The following is an 18,300-nucleotide window of genomic DNA, read 5'->3' on the forward strand; positions in this document are numbered from 1 at the left end:
ACTCTTATTTCCTCCTTTTATTATAGACTTATCGAATGATAGATTTGGAGTCAGGAAGACCCTAAGTTTGGATGTCATTTTAGACACTTAGCAGTGGGGTGAGCTTGAGCAAATTACTTCATCTCTTTGACCCTTTATATCCTCAACTGCAAAATGGGGGACTGAGGGGCACTGTGCCTATTTCACAGGGCTGTTGTAAAGATCAAGTGAGATAATGTATGTAAAGTGCTTTGAAATTTCACAGTAGTATATAAATGTCAGCTATTATTATTATTTACCATATACTCAGGGCCACAAATGGGCCTCATCTATAACCCTTATTTGCAATGGAAAAGAGTGCTTATAGTATCTTTATTATAGGACTTTTACTAGCTGTGTAACTCTTGGCAAGTCATTTAATTCTGACTGCCTCAAAAGAAAATAGTAGTATGTAACATATACTTTAACATATTTAACATGTATGGGACTACCTGCCATCTAGGGGAAGGGGTGGAGGGAAGGAGGGGAAAAGCTGGAACAGAAGGTTTTGCAATTGTCAATGCTGAAAAATTACCCATGCATATCTTGTAAATAAAAAGCTATGATAAAAAAGAAAAGAGTAATATGGTTAGGTCATCAAAAATATATATGAATAAAAGGTCTTCAGTCTCATTATGGACTGAAGATTCTCAGATTTTCTAAATTTCTCTCCCCAAAGACCATTTTCCTAAGATCCCAGGACATCCTGTTGTCACTTCATCCTATATTGCTCATCCAATCTGAGATGGGTTCAGATCCCAACATCTTGGACAAAATTCATTCATGAAAGTTGGAATTCCAGACTCATCCTCAGCTAATGATAGGTTTGAGTGCTCCAATCGCACTTTTCCATTTAACCATTAATTGTCATGTCTCTTCCCTGAGAGAGTATATCGTATGTGAGGGACAGAGAGCATATAATCTTGGAAATGGAGAAAGATACTGCAACTCCAGAAGTTTTCAAAGCTACCTTTTCTCCTTGCAAGCCATTTAAGCAAAAGAGCTAACAGCCCCAATCCAATATTTGTTTACTGCCTGGAGAACACTGGGATGTTCTTGGAATATTTTTCTCTCTTTGATTTAATTGCATTTTAGTTTATGCAGAATGAGCCATCGAGAACAGAAAGAGGCCCTCTCAGCAGCTCTGGCAGATACTCTGTGGAAAGCAGGAGAAAGACAAAAGCTCATCATCTGTGCCATCTCATCAGAAACTTGTTTTCCCTCTACCAGGGACTTCCAAGCAGATGGCTTCACTGAGCGAGTGAGTATGGACAGCTTTCATGTCTGTGATCACACTTCTCCCACCAGACATCAGAACCAGTGGGGGTGACAAAGATGCTTCATTGAATCTATTGGTCTTGCCATTGAGATGGAGTTTAAGCCAGCCACAGTGGCAAAGAGGTGGGCACCTAATGATGAGTGACGAAACAAATCTGGATTCACCAGCCCCAGGGTGGGGAAATTCTTAGTTCTAAGTCTGGTCACCTCCCATTCTTCCTCCCTAAATTCCTGTAACCATGGTCTCAAGCACAGCACAGCTATCTCTACTACTTGAGGGATACAACTCTCCTTTCCTACTTGAGATTTTGTTCCTATTAAAGAATGCAAAATTCATGGAGTTAGGCTACCACATTTTAGTGTGTTTTTATTCATTCATGTATTTATTCATTTGACAAGCACTTATTATGCTCATACTTTCAGACACTGTTATTATCTTATTATTTTGGGTCGATGCCTGTGATTTCATCTGGGCAGGGCTATCTCCATGCTGCAACTTCCTCAATTCATCAATAATTAAGAGATTTATTTTGAGGGATTAAGAGGTTAAATGACTTGTCCATGATCACACAGGGTGTTTTTTTACTTTGCAGTCAATCTTCCATCCATTCCTGCCTGACACTCATATCAAATAGGTAGCCTATCAGTTTGTTGAAATGTGTATATGTATTTTTTAATCATTATGAAGTATTAATAGGGCATTAACATGCAAGAACTAGACACTTTCCATCCATTTTGAACCTTCTATTCCTGAATTACAGCTCCAGCTTTTTGAATTTTTGGAAAAAGATGATGCCAAGAAATTCATCTATGATCATTTACAATGGGTAAGTAAAGAGAAGATCCTTTGTGTTGAATTGTACTTTCTTAATGTCTTATTTCTTTGGTAAAGTGCATTTCTGATGAAGCTTATTAGAGAACCATGTCATTTTTTTTAAGCGCCTCTGGGAAACATTTAAGTAAAGAAAGGAAAAGCTGATCTCTCTCTCTATCTGATTCTTTGAAGAAGACTGAGCCATAGTCTCCTTTTCCTTGAGTTAATCAGAACCTGGGGCCAAGGTTTTGATCTAAGAAAAAGCAAAAAAAAATAGTCCACAAAAGGGCTAGGATCTATCATATAAATAGCATGGCGTAAGTCACTTTAGGGCATGCCGTCTTTGAAAGACTGTCCCCCATTCTCATCTCTCCAGGATGTTTCCTCCCCCTTTTTCACGTCTGTCTCCATGGTTCTCACATAGAAGAGACGTCAGTGAAATGTCATGGAGGATTATTTGAGAAGGGAAAACTGAGGCTCGGCAAAGGAAGGATGTCAAAAGTAGCAATTTCAGATTGCTCAGGCTTGGAAGAAATTGAGAATCAGAGCCCAAGTAGAAGTGAATTTCAGTCAAAGATTCAGGAAAGGGAATATTAGGTTTATTTTTTAATACACATAGCTTTATGAATCATATTGGGAGAGAAAAATCAGACCAAAAAGGAAAAACCATGGGAGAGATTAAAAAAAATAAACAGAAAAAAGGAAGTGAATGTAGCATACATTGATTTACATGCAGTTTCTTTAGTTCTTTTTCTGGATGCAGATGGCAATTTCTGTCCACAGTCTATTGTGATTCCCTTGGATCACTGAACTATTGTGAAGAACCAAACCTTTCCTAGTTGATCACCACACATTCTTGCTGATATTGTGTACAATGTATTCCTGGTTCTGCTTGTTTCACCCAGCATCAGTTCATGTAAATCTTTCCAGGCCTTTCTATAATCAGCTTGGAGCATTAAGTTTAACTGTGCAATGGGAAAATGGGAAAACAATTAACAGAAACATAATTAAACTATCAAAACTCTGAGCATGAAAATAAGGCAGCATCACCCCTTTTTAAGGAACACTTGCAGCCATTATCTTTCTACTGGTCCTCCAGAGTCCTCTTGTTTTAGGGTTTTACAGGTTGTAGGTCACACTTTGGATACCACCCCCCATATACACAACCACTCCCAAACTCCTCCCATTAACAAAGCTTCTCTCTCATATATCTTATTCCCTTCCTCTTTGGTCAGGTCACAGCTGACACAACTAATAAACTAACTTCTAAAGTGTGGGAAGGAAAAGAACAAGCATTTATTAAGCACCTACTACATACAAAACACTGTAATAAGCACTTTACAGATATCAATTCATTTAATCCTTACAACCACCCTGTGGGATGGTTGCTGTCATTAACCTTATTTTTCAGTCAAGGAAACTGAGGCAGACTTGCCCAGGGTGGAGGCTTGGAGGCTGGCTTTGAACTCAGGTCTTCAAGGTGCAGTGTTGCATCCCCTGCATGACTTAAATGCATAGGATGAACCTGTGGTTCCTTTCTGCTAGCATTTCAACAGAACCCTTGTTGAAGCCCGACAAAATGAAAAAGCTATGGGGCATAGAGTATAAAGTGATAGGCCTTCAGGAAAGGGAACATTAGGTTTAATTATGCAATGGGAAAATGGGAACAAATGGGGCAGGAAGACCTGAGTTCAGATCTACCCTTAGGTACTTGTGTCTGCCTCAGTTTCCTCATCTGTCAAATGAGCTGGAGAAGGAGATGGCAAACCACGCCAGTGTATTTGCCAAGAAAACCCCAAATGGGGTCACAAAGAGTTGCTCATGACCGAAAATTAACCAAACAACAGCTAGTAATGAGTAGAGTACAAGAGTATGGAAAGATCTGGGGACAAAATGAACCTCAGACTTTTACTATTTCCATAACCCTAGGCAAATCACTTAAGTCTGTGTGTAAAATGAGGGAGTTGGATGCAGTGGTATCCAACATTCCTTCTAGCTTGTGTTTTATAAATGAAGAAACTGGGCCCAAAGCAACTTGCCTAAGAACATACCAGTGTGACATGACAGAGAAAGCTTTGAGCCCAGGATTCCAGCCTCAGTTGTATTCTAACCCCCCTATGTGACAGAGCCTATTTAGGATGGGGCTTCCCCTCCCAATACTGAAGAGTCATTTAGACTCACTAATAACCCCAAAGAGAGTAGCTGCTCTCCCTTCTCCACTTCTTCCTCACCATACTCACTTCACAAGGTCAAAAGCCATGGCACATTTACACATAAGGAGCCAATGGGCTCTGGGAAGTCATTAGTCCAAGACTTATTTTTCTAGAGTTCACTCTAGAAGCAAGGCAACAACTATCTCTGTTAGCTGGTAGAAGGACTCCTAGGGGACAGAAGAAGGAAGAAATATTTCTTCTTCTTCTTCCCATTGCTTTTCTCAGAAGTTACCTTGCCTTCTATAACAAACCCTCCTCCGTTTTCTTAGTCAGCTTGATGGATTCTCCGGCTTGTAGATACAAGGATCTATTGCCTGTTCTCCTCAAGATTTCACACTAGAATAGTTTGGTTCATGCCATATGAATGGTGCAGCAGGAAACACTGGGTGAAATATTAAGTTGTCACTTTAAATTTTAAGAAAAATATTTCCCCAGGGAGAAATCTTTTTCTCTCACAATAGCATATCATTTCATGTTTGTTAAATCCTTACCGTGTTTAGACACTAACGCTATAGTTAGTCTAAGTGCTATAGACTAGCATATGAAAGAAATAGAAGCCTGCTCCCAAAGAGCTTAGTATCTTTTGGATAGTCAATCTGTAGATTTATAATGTGTGTGTGAAATAATCAAGAACTGGATTGTTTGATGAACAGAACATTATGATGTATAATAACCAGGGAAGGTTTATAAAGAAGATTTTGATCTTGAAAGAAACATCAGATGTGGACTGGGGGCAAAAGTATTGGAAGTAATTCCCAGGAGGGATGATGAGGGGGGAGTATGAAGAAAGGCATGGAATCAAAGATGAATGAGTCTTATGTCAGGTATCAGAAAGGAAACGATAGACATCATAGTAAGCTTGACTTGAGTCTTCCAAAGTACTGAACCACATCCCAGACCATCTCAAGCTTGCCCAAGTGATTTTGGCACTAATTGCATTCACCTACACAAAGATCATAATGTGACTTTTATGGAAATATTTTGTATAACTATACATGTGCCTTCTTAATGAGGGTGATAGGGTGGGGAGGGAAGAAGGGAGAGAACTTGGAACTCAAAGTTTTAAAAACAAATGTTAAAAATTGCTTTATATGTAACTGGGGGAAAATAAAACATTAATTTTTTTAAAAGATCATGATGGAATGTGAATCCATATGGATATATATATATATATATATGTATTTTAAATTCATGATTCTGTTCAGGTAAACTGCAATATGTTCAATGGCAAATAAGTACCAGGAACTGTACTAAACACTATATTAAGGGGATATTCGGAATCAATTGATGATGAATCTTAAATACTAGGCTAAGGTTTTTATACTTGATCCTATAGACAAGAGGAAGCTACTGAAAATTCTTAGGCAGGAGGCAAAGGCTAGATATCCTAATATTCCAATTTCAGCCTAGCCTCCTAGTTTTACAAGCTCTGCAGAGTATGACTAAATCCTTTAACCAATAGGAACAGACTTACTATTACACTTGGCTGAAATATTCAAGCCTTCTCTTCCTTGGGGTTTTTCCCGCTCATAAACTGATCTTTCAGATCTTTATTGTGGTACTATGGAGTGGAAAATAAGCTTTCATGGAAATGTTTTTAAATGTACAAAAATGAACTCCAGAGTAAAGAAGAACATAGGATCAAAACATATTTTTAATCCAGGATCATCACTACAGCCTTCTATTATTTTTTTTTGTTGTTATTAAAGCAACAAGAACCTAACCTTTTATAACATGTGGAACCAATGAGATATATTTTGTTCATGCACAGAATTATCTTCTAAATTTTTCATTTATGTGTTTAAATTTATTCACCTGTCAAGCTTTTATAAACTTGACCCGACCTTATTTCCTAATTGCTGTGGTTTATATTATATTCCTCTTATGTTAAAAAGTCTAATAAAAAAAAAAACACCAAGGAACAGTTTTGTTGAATGTAAAAGCACTGGTGCCATTAATTGTCCACATTCAGAAGACTCTTCACCCTTGTGCACACATTGTATAACGCTGGCTGTAATTCAAATCACCTTACCCTTTTCCATTAAAATTATTTCAGCACATGCTACAGTCAATAAGATCAAATCTTTGTAGAGGAGAAAAATGACTAAAATTTATTTTTCTACTGAAATTTATAATAATGATGTCAATAAGGTCTTGTTCACGTCCAATTCACACCTCTGAGTGATTCAATCAGATGTGTTCTCACCTGATAAAGGTATCAGGATTAAGTGTAGTGAGGTGATTGTAACCCCATCTCCATGATAAGATGAATTAAGAGTATAACTGATGACCAAGATTTCAACTGGATTGAACTCAACATAATAGCAAGCCATTTAAATAGAGATACCTTGTAGCAAGCTTTTCTTGTTTCAAGTTTAAAATAAATAGTTTCCTTTGAGCAACTTTTAAAATAATATATGTTTTCTTTTCTCAAATAGTTCAAAGAGGAAGGAAGTCATGGAGTTATCTTATTTCTTTACAGTCTGCTTTTCTCCAGAACATTTGAAAGGTAAAATCTATAATTGGAGAACTTTTGCTCAGAATTCTGCTGTAGAGTCTCTTGCCATGTAACATTAATAACATTAATTTGTTCTTGTACTAGAAACGACCTTGAATTTCTACATGAAAAACATCAAAAAAAAAAAATGTACCATGCAGATTTCTTTCATCAACAGTAATCTTTTCCATGTATCAGATATTTTTATAGAAGTTCTGGTCATATTCATTCATTCAACAAGTATTTAAAAATTAACTTAAAATACAAATGAACAAAAATAAATTCTTTCTCTATTTCATTCCTATCCCACTGGGGAGAAAAAAAGAAAATTATAAGATTCTTTTAACAAATATAGATAGTCAAGAAAAATTCCCTCACTAGTAGTAGCTAGATGCATTTATACACACATGTGTGTAAAAATGCATCATCCTGTATCCTGAGTCCATCAACTTTCTATCAGCTTGTAAATTTCATGCTTCATCAACATTGGTCCTGTGGAATCATGGATGGCCATTAAGTTAATCAGAGTTCTTATAGCTTTCCAAGGTTGTTGTTATTATATAACTTGTTTTCCTGTTTCTGTTCATTTCACTCTTTGGCAGTTCTTACAAGTCCTTAAAATTGTTTTTGAATATTGATGTTATAGTATAAATTATTCTGGTTCTCTTCACCTCATTTTGTACCAGTTCATATCTGCCTTCTCAGATTTTTCTGAAACTATCCCCATCATCATTTCTTGTGTCACAATAATATTCTACTATATTCACATATACAAATTATTCAACTATTCCCTAAATGATAAGCATATCTTAGTTTCAAGTTGCCACAAAAAGAGTTGCTATAAATATTTTTGTATATCCAGGACTTCTTTCTCTTTTTCAATTTCTTTGGGAAATAGGTAACTTTTTGTTACTATAGTAATACACACACATATATATATGTACATATGTATTATATATAGTACTATATATTATACTGCTATGCTATATGTAGTAGTATATATAATGATATGTACATATGTAAATGTATATATGGGGCAGGTGGTGAGGCATACTGTATAGTACTATAAAATATGTAAACATTTTATTTAATATATTTAAATATTTATCAATATCAATCAACAACATTAATATTAATATTAATTAACAATATTAATGAATTGTTATTACTATCATTGATATATTATTGGTTTTAATATATTAAAAATATAAAAATCTATTTTGTGAAATGATTCCATTCACAGGTCTACCAACAGTACATCAGTATTTTCCCTTAGCCCTCTTAACAGTTGTCATTTTCTCCTTTTTGACTGATGAAAAAATGAAGTAAAAATCAGTTGGCAACTAAATAACTTCATCCTAAAGAATTTGTGGGTCCAAATATAAATCACAGAAACAATAGATATTTCATTAAATATAATGGCAATAATGAAGTGGCTTACCAAAGTTTTGGGATGCAGCCAAAGTAGTCCTTAGGAGAAAATTTATATCTCTGAGTCTTTTTATTAACAAAAAAGAGAAGAAAATAGCTTAATGAATTGGGCGTGAAGTCAAAAAACTAGAAAACCAAAAGGCATTTAGTACCATACTGGGTGCTGGGGTTGCAAAAACATTAGTTGGAGATATTAGAGAAGACTGAATGTGAAATTGTAATACAATAGCTTTGCCTTCAGGTGCAAAGATCAATAGGAAAAAGAAAGAAAATAGCTTTTTTAACCATAATTTTCATAAATGAACAAATATATCTATCATAAACAAGAAGAAATATGTAATCTCTCTTATTCTCATAGATGCTATGAGGGATATCAAGGAAGTATAACACAAATCCTGCCCTTTAGGAGCTTACAATCTAGTTGGGATGTTGACATAGATACTTGAAAAGATAAATGGAAATGATACTGTGGAAATTATAATAGCAATTGGTATTTATGTGTACTTAAAGTCTGCCAAGCTTTCCATACTTCAACTCATTGATGGCATCCTGTAGGTAGATGCTACTGTCAGCACCTTATAGATGCTTGGGGTTAAGTGACTTGCTGAGGACACACAATACATGATGAATTTTAAAGGAATATTACAAACAGGGAATATGTAGAGTTTCAGAGGCAGGAGAGATCACTTCCTGACTATTCTATCACTGAGTGCCTTACAAAGGAGCCTTGTTAAGACAGATAAGCAGTTGATAAGTGGAGAGATACATCATTCTAAGTAAGGAGAATACCATGAGCAAAGAAAGGCACAGGAACAAAAAATAAAATGAGTAAAATAGATTGGTTGGAGAGGAAAATTCTTGTAGGGTAACAATGGAAGGTATGGGTGGGAAAAGAGTCTAGATACATTTGCTCTAACCTTAGTTACTCCCCTAATAGACCATGTCATTTCATAGGCTCAAAAAGGACCTTGATACCAGTTCAACTCATCTGTTAGAGCCAAGTAGTGGAAATTTGATTTGCAGGCAGGTGAGTTTGGAGGGGCTTCTCCTTTCTTATTAGTTTCAAGTTTTCTAACTATTCTCATTTTGTAATGTAATTCAAGTCTACTATGCAATAGATTGCAAACTCCTGTGGAAAAGAACTATAGCTTTTTTGGGGGGAAGTGGGTTTCAATTAGATAGAGTATAATGCCCCATATTAAAATGTAATAAACATGTTGTAATAGTAATAGTTTGTAAACTATAACAAATATTTGGTGAGTTTTAACTAATTATCAAGACTACTGTGGGAAAGCACTTTACTAATAGCTATTGATACAAAGACAAGTAAGCAGTAGTTCTCAAACAATCAGATTGCAGCAAATTGTATGGAACTTAACATTTACAATTAATTACATGCATCTGTAAGAATCTCTCATGAATCTTATGGAATTTATATGTACAATTTCATGTAAATGGACAATATCCTAAAAATTGTATGTAATTTATACTTGTAATAAAATTTATTTTTTTTCATTTTTTCAAATGTTTTATTTTTTCCAATTACATGCAAAAACAATTATATACATATATTTTTTTTCAAATTTTGAATTCTAAATTCTCTCCCTCCCTTCCTTCTTACCTTGCCCTCTCAATGAGAAGGCAAACAATTTGATATAGGTTAGACATGGGTAGTCATACAAAACATATTTCCTTATTAGTCATGTTGTGAAAGAAAACACGGACCAAGAAACAAAAACAAAAAACACCAATCACGAAAAACAGAGAAATTTTGTTTAAAAATATGTTTCAATCTACATTCAGACTTTATCAGTTCTTTCTTTGGGGATGGATAGAATATTCATTTTAAATCCTTGGGAATTGTATTGGATTATTATATCACTGAGAATAGTTAAGTCATTCATAGTTGATTATTACACAATAGGATTTTATGCACATAATGGAGTCTCCTTACTCTGCTATAGTATGTTCTAAATCTTCACTACCATGAGTAGAATTATGGAGAAACAACTGAATAAAATAAGGTACATAAATGCAATGGTATACTAAATTAAAAAAAAAAAAAATGAAAAGGACAGATTCAAAAAACCCTGGAAAGATTCATGTGAACTGATGCAGAGTGGAATGAACAGAACCAGGGGAACAGTTTAGACATGACTGCAATGTTTGGGTTTTTTTTTTTAATTTTGAAGATTTGAGAATCCTGACCAATCACAAGTCTAGAAAGGTGAAGCTGGCTTCCCAATTTCCAGAGACAGAAGTGTAGGTAGAGAAAGATATTTTTAGATACAACCAATGTATAAATTTGTTTTGCTCGATTACATTTATTTGTCACAAAGAAGGGCTTTCCTTTGAGGGAGGAGAGGAATGAGGAGAACAGCTGTATCAATCCAAAAATAAGAAGAAAAAATATAATGAGTGTTTTAAAAATATATAGAAGAGAATAGAAGGTATTTCAGAAGGAGATACAGACACAGGACTGATATATATTATAAAAAAAACAGTTGTACATAAAAATAGATTCATAGTTTTATGTATAATAATATCTTTTAATTCTCCTTTTGTATATGGAAATATCTGTGTCTATTGGTGCTTGTCAAGTTATAACAATTTTTTAAAATATTGTGATGAACTCCCCTACCAAAAAATTTTAAGAATCCCTCACATAGAGAAGATTCCTACCTTTAAAGAGTGTATAACCTAATTGTGCCGATGAAAAAGCTATATAAATACTTATAACACAAGGCAGAATATGATCTTTGTAATGGAATAGTCCAAATGACGTGCTAAAATAATAATAAAAACTATGTTTAAATAGCTTTCCTGCTTACATAGTATTTTATATACAATACCTCATTAGAGTTTCCAATCTATGATTGGGATAAAGAATGAAGAAACTGAGGCAAAATAATAATCATGATGATTATGGTAGCTAGTATTAATATAGTGCTGCTTTAAGGATTGCAAAGAATTTTACAGATATTGCAATACAACAACCCTGGGAAGTAGATGCTATTATTCTCATCCTCATTTTTACAGATGAGGAAATGAAGTTAGACAGATTTTAAGTGATTAACCGAGATCACACAGCTAGCCAAGTTTTGAGACCAGCTTTAAACTTGGATCTTTCTGACTCAAGTTTCAGAACTCTATCCACTGTATCACATAAGTACCTACTTAATGAAAGAATCAATAAATGGCAGAGATGGAGTTTGACTTTTGATCTCTAGCCAGGGACTCTAGCTCAAGCACTTTTTCAGTAAACTTCATTCCACCTCCAACAGGAGGGACTAGCGGTAGCTTCAGGAAGACAGTAGCACCTGAATTAGGTCTTATAGGAAGGCAGAATTTTAATAAACAGACATGGAAATAATGGTTATTTCTAGCAATGAGCAAAGGCTCTGAGATAGTAGAAGGCAAAATAGAAATATGCACAAATAAGTAATCTAGTATGGCTATGAGATAAAGCTGGAAACATAATCTAGAGCTACTGTGGAGTAGTTTGAATGCTAGAGTAAGAGATTTTATATTCTATATGGAAGGCAATGGGGAACCTTCCACCAAAGAGGAAGATTTTCTCAGAACATGGGCCACCAGAAGAAGCATGGATTGAAGAAACAAGAGAACTTTTATGAATTATAATAATTATTATTATTGATTTATTTAAAATTATTAAAATAATCTAAATGAGAAGCAGGAAAGATTTGAATTAGGATGGGGCAATGGGAGATTTGAATTTGAAAGATAATTCAGGAGTACATACCAACTCTGTGACAGACTTGACTATTTATTTGACAAGAAGAGTAAGGGAGAAAGATGAGTCAAAGATTGTGCTGTGATTTCAAGGCTGACTGGGAGATAATGATGCCATCAATGGAAATAGAAGTGAGGGGGAGGAGAAGGTGTTTGAGGGCAATGGAAGAAGGGTGAACTGTTGAAATAGTAAAATTATTACATCCTTCATATTAGTGTTAACAACACTTAACTGGCCAAAAATTGAGATGAGCTGGAAAAGAAGTTTGGGAAAAGTAGAATAAGCTATCAGAAAAGGACACCTCAGCTCTTAATCCTAGAAATGGAATGGCTTTGAGAGATGGTGATCTGTAAGATATTTTAGTCAGCTGTGAGCTTGGATATTAAAATCTCTGATGTTGCTGGCAGGGAAAGGGTTCAGAGAAACAGTGGAAATCAGGTGAGGAGTTATTGAGACAGGTGAAGACACATCTTGGAGGTTCACGAGTGACACAGAGACCTGAAATTCAAAAGCAAAGACAGTGATAAGTTTGAGCAAGGGTTTATTAGAGATGGCAACTGGGGTCAAGAAGTTGCTTCCTCCTGGCTTCCTGAGTCAAGGATAAATAGCTACATAAGTGGTCATCTGTGAAAAAGATTGCCAAGATATAGAATGCTCAAGGAATGACATTCCAGTTAATAGAAAGATGTGGGGAGCTGGGGAGGAAAAGGACTAGATGTAGGATCAGCAGGAACTCTATAGTAGCAAAGAGATCCCAAAGGGAAGCTCCATAGGAGGGCTGGACAGAAGAGAAGTATTAGGTAGAGAAATTGGAGTAAGCAGATTGAGTGTATGGACAAGAAGAGAAAACAGTAAGAAGGGCTTTGTGCCTAGTGTGATGTGTTTGTTGTTCCTGTTGTCACTCTGTTTTTGAAGAGGACCAGAACATCGGAGGTGACACCGTAACGCACAAGTGAATTGGATTTGAGTGAGGGAAGGTAGTGCAAGGACGCCTGCCTCAGTTTCCCCTCCAGAGCCATCTGGGTCCAGTGGCCAGATAAAAAACAGGAGGACTAGAGATGGCTCTGGATGCAGAGGGAGACCTTGACCTTTTTAAGCTAAAATTAGATCTCAATTTGAGCAGGTTTAGGGATGTTAGAAGCTAGAAAAGATGCAGGGAGAGCATATATTTGGAAAGAATTCTGACCATAACCAATTAGAACTGGGACTGGGGGCAACTAATTGGAGATCTAGAGAGAAGGAAGGCATTTATGTTTCCTTAGTTATATAAGAAGGAGAGTACCAAGTGGATAGAGATAATTAATTGAATAACTTGTAGAATTAATTAAGATCATCCCCTCAAAATAATGTCCCCAATACACCCCTATTGTAAGATGGAAAGTACAGGAGAAAATGTAATGAATTTCAAGTAAAAGGATCAGAACCTTAGTTTATTCCTTAATACTTAATTATTAATTATTACTTTATTAATTAATACCTAATTCCTGTATGACTTGGGCAAACTGCTTTTTTCTGGGCCTCGATTTCCCCATCTGTAAAATGAGAGGTTAAAATTAGATGATCTCTACATTTCCTTTTAGCTCTGAGTCAATGATATCCCAAGATACATGAGTTATTTTAAAAAACATTTTAATAGCATGCAATACATGACTTGAATGGAGATAACTAAGTTAAGTTCTTTTCAAATACAGAAAATATTTTAAAGTACATATTATGGTGAGGAATTGTTTTTCTGGTTCTCTTTCTGCTTTTTTAATAGCCTATAGAGAAATCCCTAAGGCAGGCAGCACAGAAAATAGAGTACTGAGTCTGGAGTTAAGAAGAGCCGAGTTCAAATCCAGCTTCAGATGCTTACTAGTTGTGAGACCCTGGGCAAATCACTTAATCCTGCCTGCCTCAGTGTCCTCTTGTGCAAAATGAGTTAGAGAACGAAATGACAAACCCCTAGGTATCTCTGCCTAGAAAACCCCAAATGGAGTCACAAAGAATCAGCTATGACTGAAATGACTGAACAACAATAAGAAAATGGAAATCCCTTAAAGTGAGACCTGTTTAGAATTCTTGGGAACCAAAAGTGTTTCCTTTAAAAGAGTTTAATCCTTAGATTTCTTCAGTTGCAATCATAGGTTATCAGAAGCAAATAAAGATCTCCATCTTGCCACTACCTACACATAACCATCTGTTCCGTGTTTCTTTCTAGGCAGTTCTAAACCTCATCTTAACAGGACGAGCCAGTCCCCATGTCTTCAATGGCTATCACCAAGAAAGTTCTCAAGATCTGCTGCATGGAGTCCTGGCCCGCAGTGATGTCGGCTATTTACAATGGAAGAAGAACAGTGGGGAGCAACAAAAGCTCTCACAGGTAAGAGGGATTTTAAGAGACTATAAGTTTAATTTCAATTAACAACCTCTATGACAAAACAAAAATAACCCCCCCAAAAGTTAATGAATTTGGGGCTGCATTAAGAGAGTCATCGCTTCTAGGCAGGGGATGTGTTAAGAGCTCACTGGAACTGATTCCTGAAGGCTGATTGGTAAATTTTAAGCAAGAGTATTATGCCTCAGAAATTGGCAAATGCTACAATGAGGGTTTGGTTTATTATTTTTATTAATTTACTATTCTTTAAAAAGAGGGGTTGTAATGCAGATTCAATTTAAAAGTATGTTGTACATATTTTATTGAGAGTCGGTTGTTAAAAATTTAACAACATACTCTTATTTTCAATGATATTGAGGTCAGAGGCTCACTCATACTCTATCCTGGTTACATAATATATGGAACATTGTGTTCAGTTCTAGCCCCACATTCTAATCTCAGAGATTGAGAAGTTGGCACCCAATTAGATAAGGTTAATCAAAGGAGTTAAGAGTCTCCAATTATTTCTCTATAAGGGCTAGCTGAAAGAACTAAGGAGGATTAGCCAAAAAAGAGAGAATGACGGGACAGAGTGGAAGGGTCTTTAAATTTTATTTCCAATTACTTGTAAAAACAGTTTAAACTTTATCTTTTAAAATTTAAGTTTCAAATTCTCTCCCTCCTTCCCCTCCTTACTCCCTGAGATGATGGTAAGCAATTTGATATAGATTATACAATCACCTGGTATATTAGTTTCCATATTATTCATGTTGTAAAAGAAAATACAAACTAAAAAATGAAGAAAAAAAAAGAAAGTGAAAAATAGAATGCTTTGATTTGCATTCAGACTTTGTCAGTTCTTTCTCTGGAGCTGGATAACATTTTTCATCATGACTTGGAATTGTCTTGGATCATTGTATTGCTGAGAATAGCTAAGTCATCCACAATTGTTCATCATATAGTATTGCTGTTGCTGTATACAGTGCTCTCCTGGTTCTGCTTTCTTCACTTTGTATCAGTTTGTGGGGTCTTTCCATGTTTTTCTAACATCATTCTGTTATTTCTTAGAGCAGAGTAGTATTCCATTACAACATGATCGGTCTTACAGCATTTGAAGGGCTGTATATCAAAGAGGGGCTAGGCTAATTCTGGTGGGTTCTTAAGGAAAAAAACAAGGAAAAAGGTGAAAAGAGGATAACAGGTTTAAAAATTGGCTAATAATTAGGTTGATTCAAATCTGGAAGGAGGAAGTGCCTCAGGAAGCAGTGAGTTCCTTCTTGTTGGGAGTGTATAGGCAGGATCTGAATGACTATCAGTAAAGTTGAATTCTTTTTCAGGTGTGGCTGAAGTCCTGAACAATTGCAAAACTCTGTGACTGACAGTTTATTTGAATTTCTCAAATATATAAGCCATACATTGACACTTTGGTACTGCTTTATTATTCCCTGAGCTATATGATAGCTAGTATTTATGTAACACACTTCTTCAATAAGATCTTTATGATTTAGCAGGCAAAAATGTGTGTCTAATTTCTAGCCTTTTTATTTTTTAAGTCAAAGCGTTAAAAAAACTATCAAAATCTATGGCCTCCCTCTCAGAATTCCTCATTCATCCAACTTCCTCTCCAAAGAGCTTTCCAGCTGTGGGTATTTACAACATCTGCCAAGCTAGAAACTAAAAATACAGCTAAGAAAAGTCTAACCATCGAATTAAATGAGATGTGATTCTGCAGTGACGAACAGTCTCCACAGTGCAAATGTAAACATACAAATGCTAAACAACTGAGAAATGAGGCTTCTCTGTTTTCACAAGAGCATTTCATCGCAAAATTCACAGATGGTGAGCCAAGTTATTTGAAAAAGAGGGCTTCACAGAAGCTGTCCATTCGTAACCAGCTGGGACAACAGAGCTTAGACAAAACCATTGAGGAAACATCAAAAGGAAAGCTTTCTGAGTTTTCCACTCGGCCCTTCCATTCCCAGCACCCAAGGGAATAAATAATGAATATCCTTTTTTAGGCTGTAGCCCTAGAAATGCATCTGGCTCCATAGTCACCATCAGCACGTCACCTGCTCTGATGGGGTGTAGAATGACTACAGATATTCCTCTAACAGGAGGAATATCTGGCTTTAAGCTTACTTACAAAGATGGAAATTCAAAGTGTTTAATTTAGATTTAATTCTACTGGACAAAGCTTAATGCATAAATCTAATATATTATACTTCGTTTCTCTACTGCTTTTCTAAGCCCAAGCTCCCTCCTTGCCACCATTTTTAGCCTTGGTCCTCAAGGGAATGGGGACTTTTGGGCTAGACTTTCTGCTTAATCTGTAATTCCAAGTCAAAACTTTATCTTCTATCAATCACTGGATCCCTGTCCTACTAAACTAGACAGATCCCTTGTCCAGGCCCTGATTTTCTAAGTTCTATCAAGGTTAAATCTCAGACAGAAATATTTTTAAAATATTGAAATATATTTTTTTAAATATTGCAATTGTTCAGTCATTCCAGTCATGTTTAACTCTTTATGACTCTGTTTTCAGGTTTTCTTGGCAAATATACTACAATGGTTTACCTTTTTTTTTTTTTCCTGTAGCTCATTTTACAGATGAGGGAACCGAGGCAAACAGGGTTAAGTAATTTGCCCAGAACCACATGGCTAGTATCTGAGGCCATAATTGAATTCAGGAAGGTGATTCTTCTTGATTTCGAACCCTGTATACTATCCACTCTAAAAATAATAAATTAAAGACAATTTTTAAAAATCTCACCATCCATAAAGATGACAATATTACCTAAACTAATCTATTTATTTAGCGCTATACCAATCAGACTCCCAAAAAACTATTTTAATGACCTAGAAAAAAATAACAACAAAATTCATATGGAAAAACAAAAGGTCAAGAATTTCAAGGGAATTAATGAAAAAAAAATCAAATGAAGGTGGCTTAGCTGTACCAGATCTAAAATTATATTATAGAGCAGCAGTTACCAAAACCATTTGGTATTGGCTAAGGAATAGATTAGTTGATCAGTGGAATAGGTTAGGTTCAAGGGATAAAACAGTCAACAAATATAGCAACCTAGTCTTTGACAAACCCAAAGACCCCAGCTTTTGGGATAAGAACTTACTGTTTGATAAAAATTGCTGGGAAAATTGGAAACTAATATGGCAGAAACTAGGCATTGATCCACACTTAACACCGTACACCAAGATAAGGTCAAAATGGGTTCATGACCTAGGCATAAAGAATGAAATTATTAATAAATTAGAGGAACACAGGATAGTTTACCTCTCAGACCTGTGGAAGGGGAAGGTCTTTATGACCAAAGCAGAACTAGAGATCATTACTGATCACAAAATAGAAAATTTCGATTATACCAAACTGAAAAGTTTTTGTACAAACAAAACTAATGCAGACAAGATTAGAAGGGAAGCAATAAACTGGGAAAATATTTTTACAGTCAAAGGTTCTGATAAAGGCCTCATTTCCAAAATATATAGAGAATTAACTCTAATTTATAAAAAATCAAGCCATTCTCCAATTGAAAAATGGTCAAAGGATATGAACAGACAATTCTCAGATGAAGAAATTGAAACTATTTCTAGTCATATGAAAAGATGCTCCAAGTCATTATTAATCAGAGAAATGCAAATTAAGACAACTCTAAGATACCACTACACACCTGTCAGATTGGCTAAGATGACAGGAAAAAATAATGATGATTGTTGGAGGGGATGCGGGAAAACTGGGACATTGATTCATTGTTGGTGGAGTTGTGAACGAATCCAACCATTTTGGAGAGTAGTTTGGAACTATGCTCAAAAAGTTATCAAACTGTGCATACCCTTTGATCCAGCAGTGTTACTACTGGGCTTATATCCCAAAGAGATTATAAAGAAGGGAAAGGGACCTGTATGTGCACGAATGTTTGTGGC

General features: G+C 35.5%; 1 protein-coding gene across 1 annotated transcript in view; it reads left to right on the forward strand.

The window, feature by feature from the left end:
* MINDY4B (MINDY family member 4B) overlaps window positions 1-18,300 on the forward strand; it is a 47,848-nt gene that overhangs the window by 12,622 nt on the left and 16,926 nt on the right. The window contains exons 5-9 of the mRNA XM_031961126.1: window positions 1,114-1,279; window positions 2,058-2,123; window positions 6,762-6,832; window positions 9,206-9,278; window positions 14,206-14,367. Of these exons, the coding sequence (XP_031816986.1) occupies window positions 1,114-1,279; window positions 2,058-2,123; window positions 6,762-6,832; window positions 9,206-9,278; window positions 14,206-14,367 (538 nt within the window). The remainder of the gene's footprint in view (window positions 1-1,113; window positions 1,280-2,057; window positions 2,124-6,761; window positions 6,833-9,205; window positions 9,279-14,205; window positions 14,368-18,300) is intronic.

Source organism: Sarcophilus harrisii, chromosome 3 (genome assembly GCF_902635505.1).
Source record: "Sarcophilus harrisii chromosome 3, mSarHar1.11, whole genome shotgun sequence".
Lineage (NCBI taxonomy): Eukaryota > Metazoa > Chordata > Mammalia > Dasyuromorphia > Dasyuridae > Sarcophilus > Sarcophilus harrisii.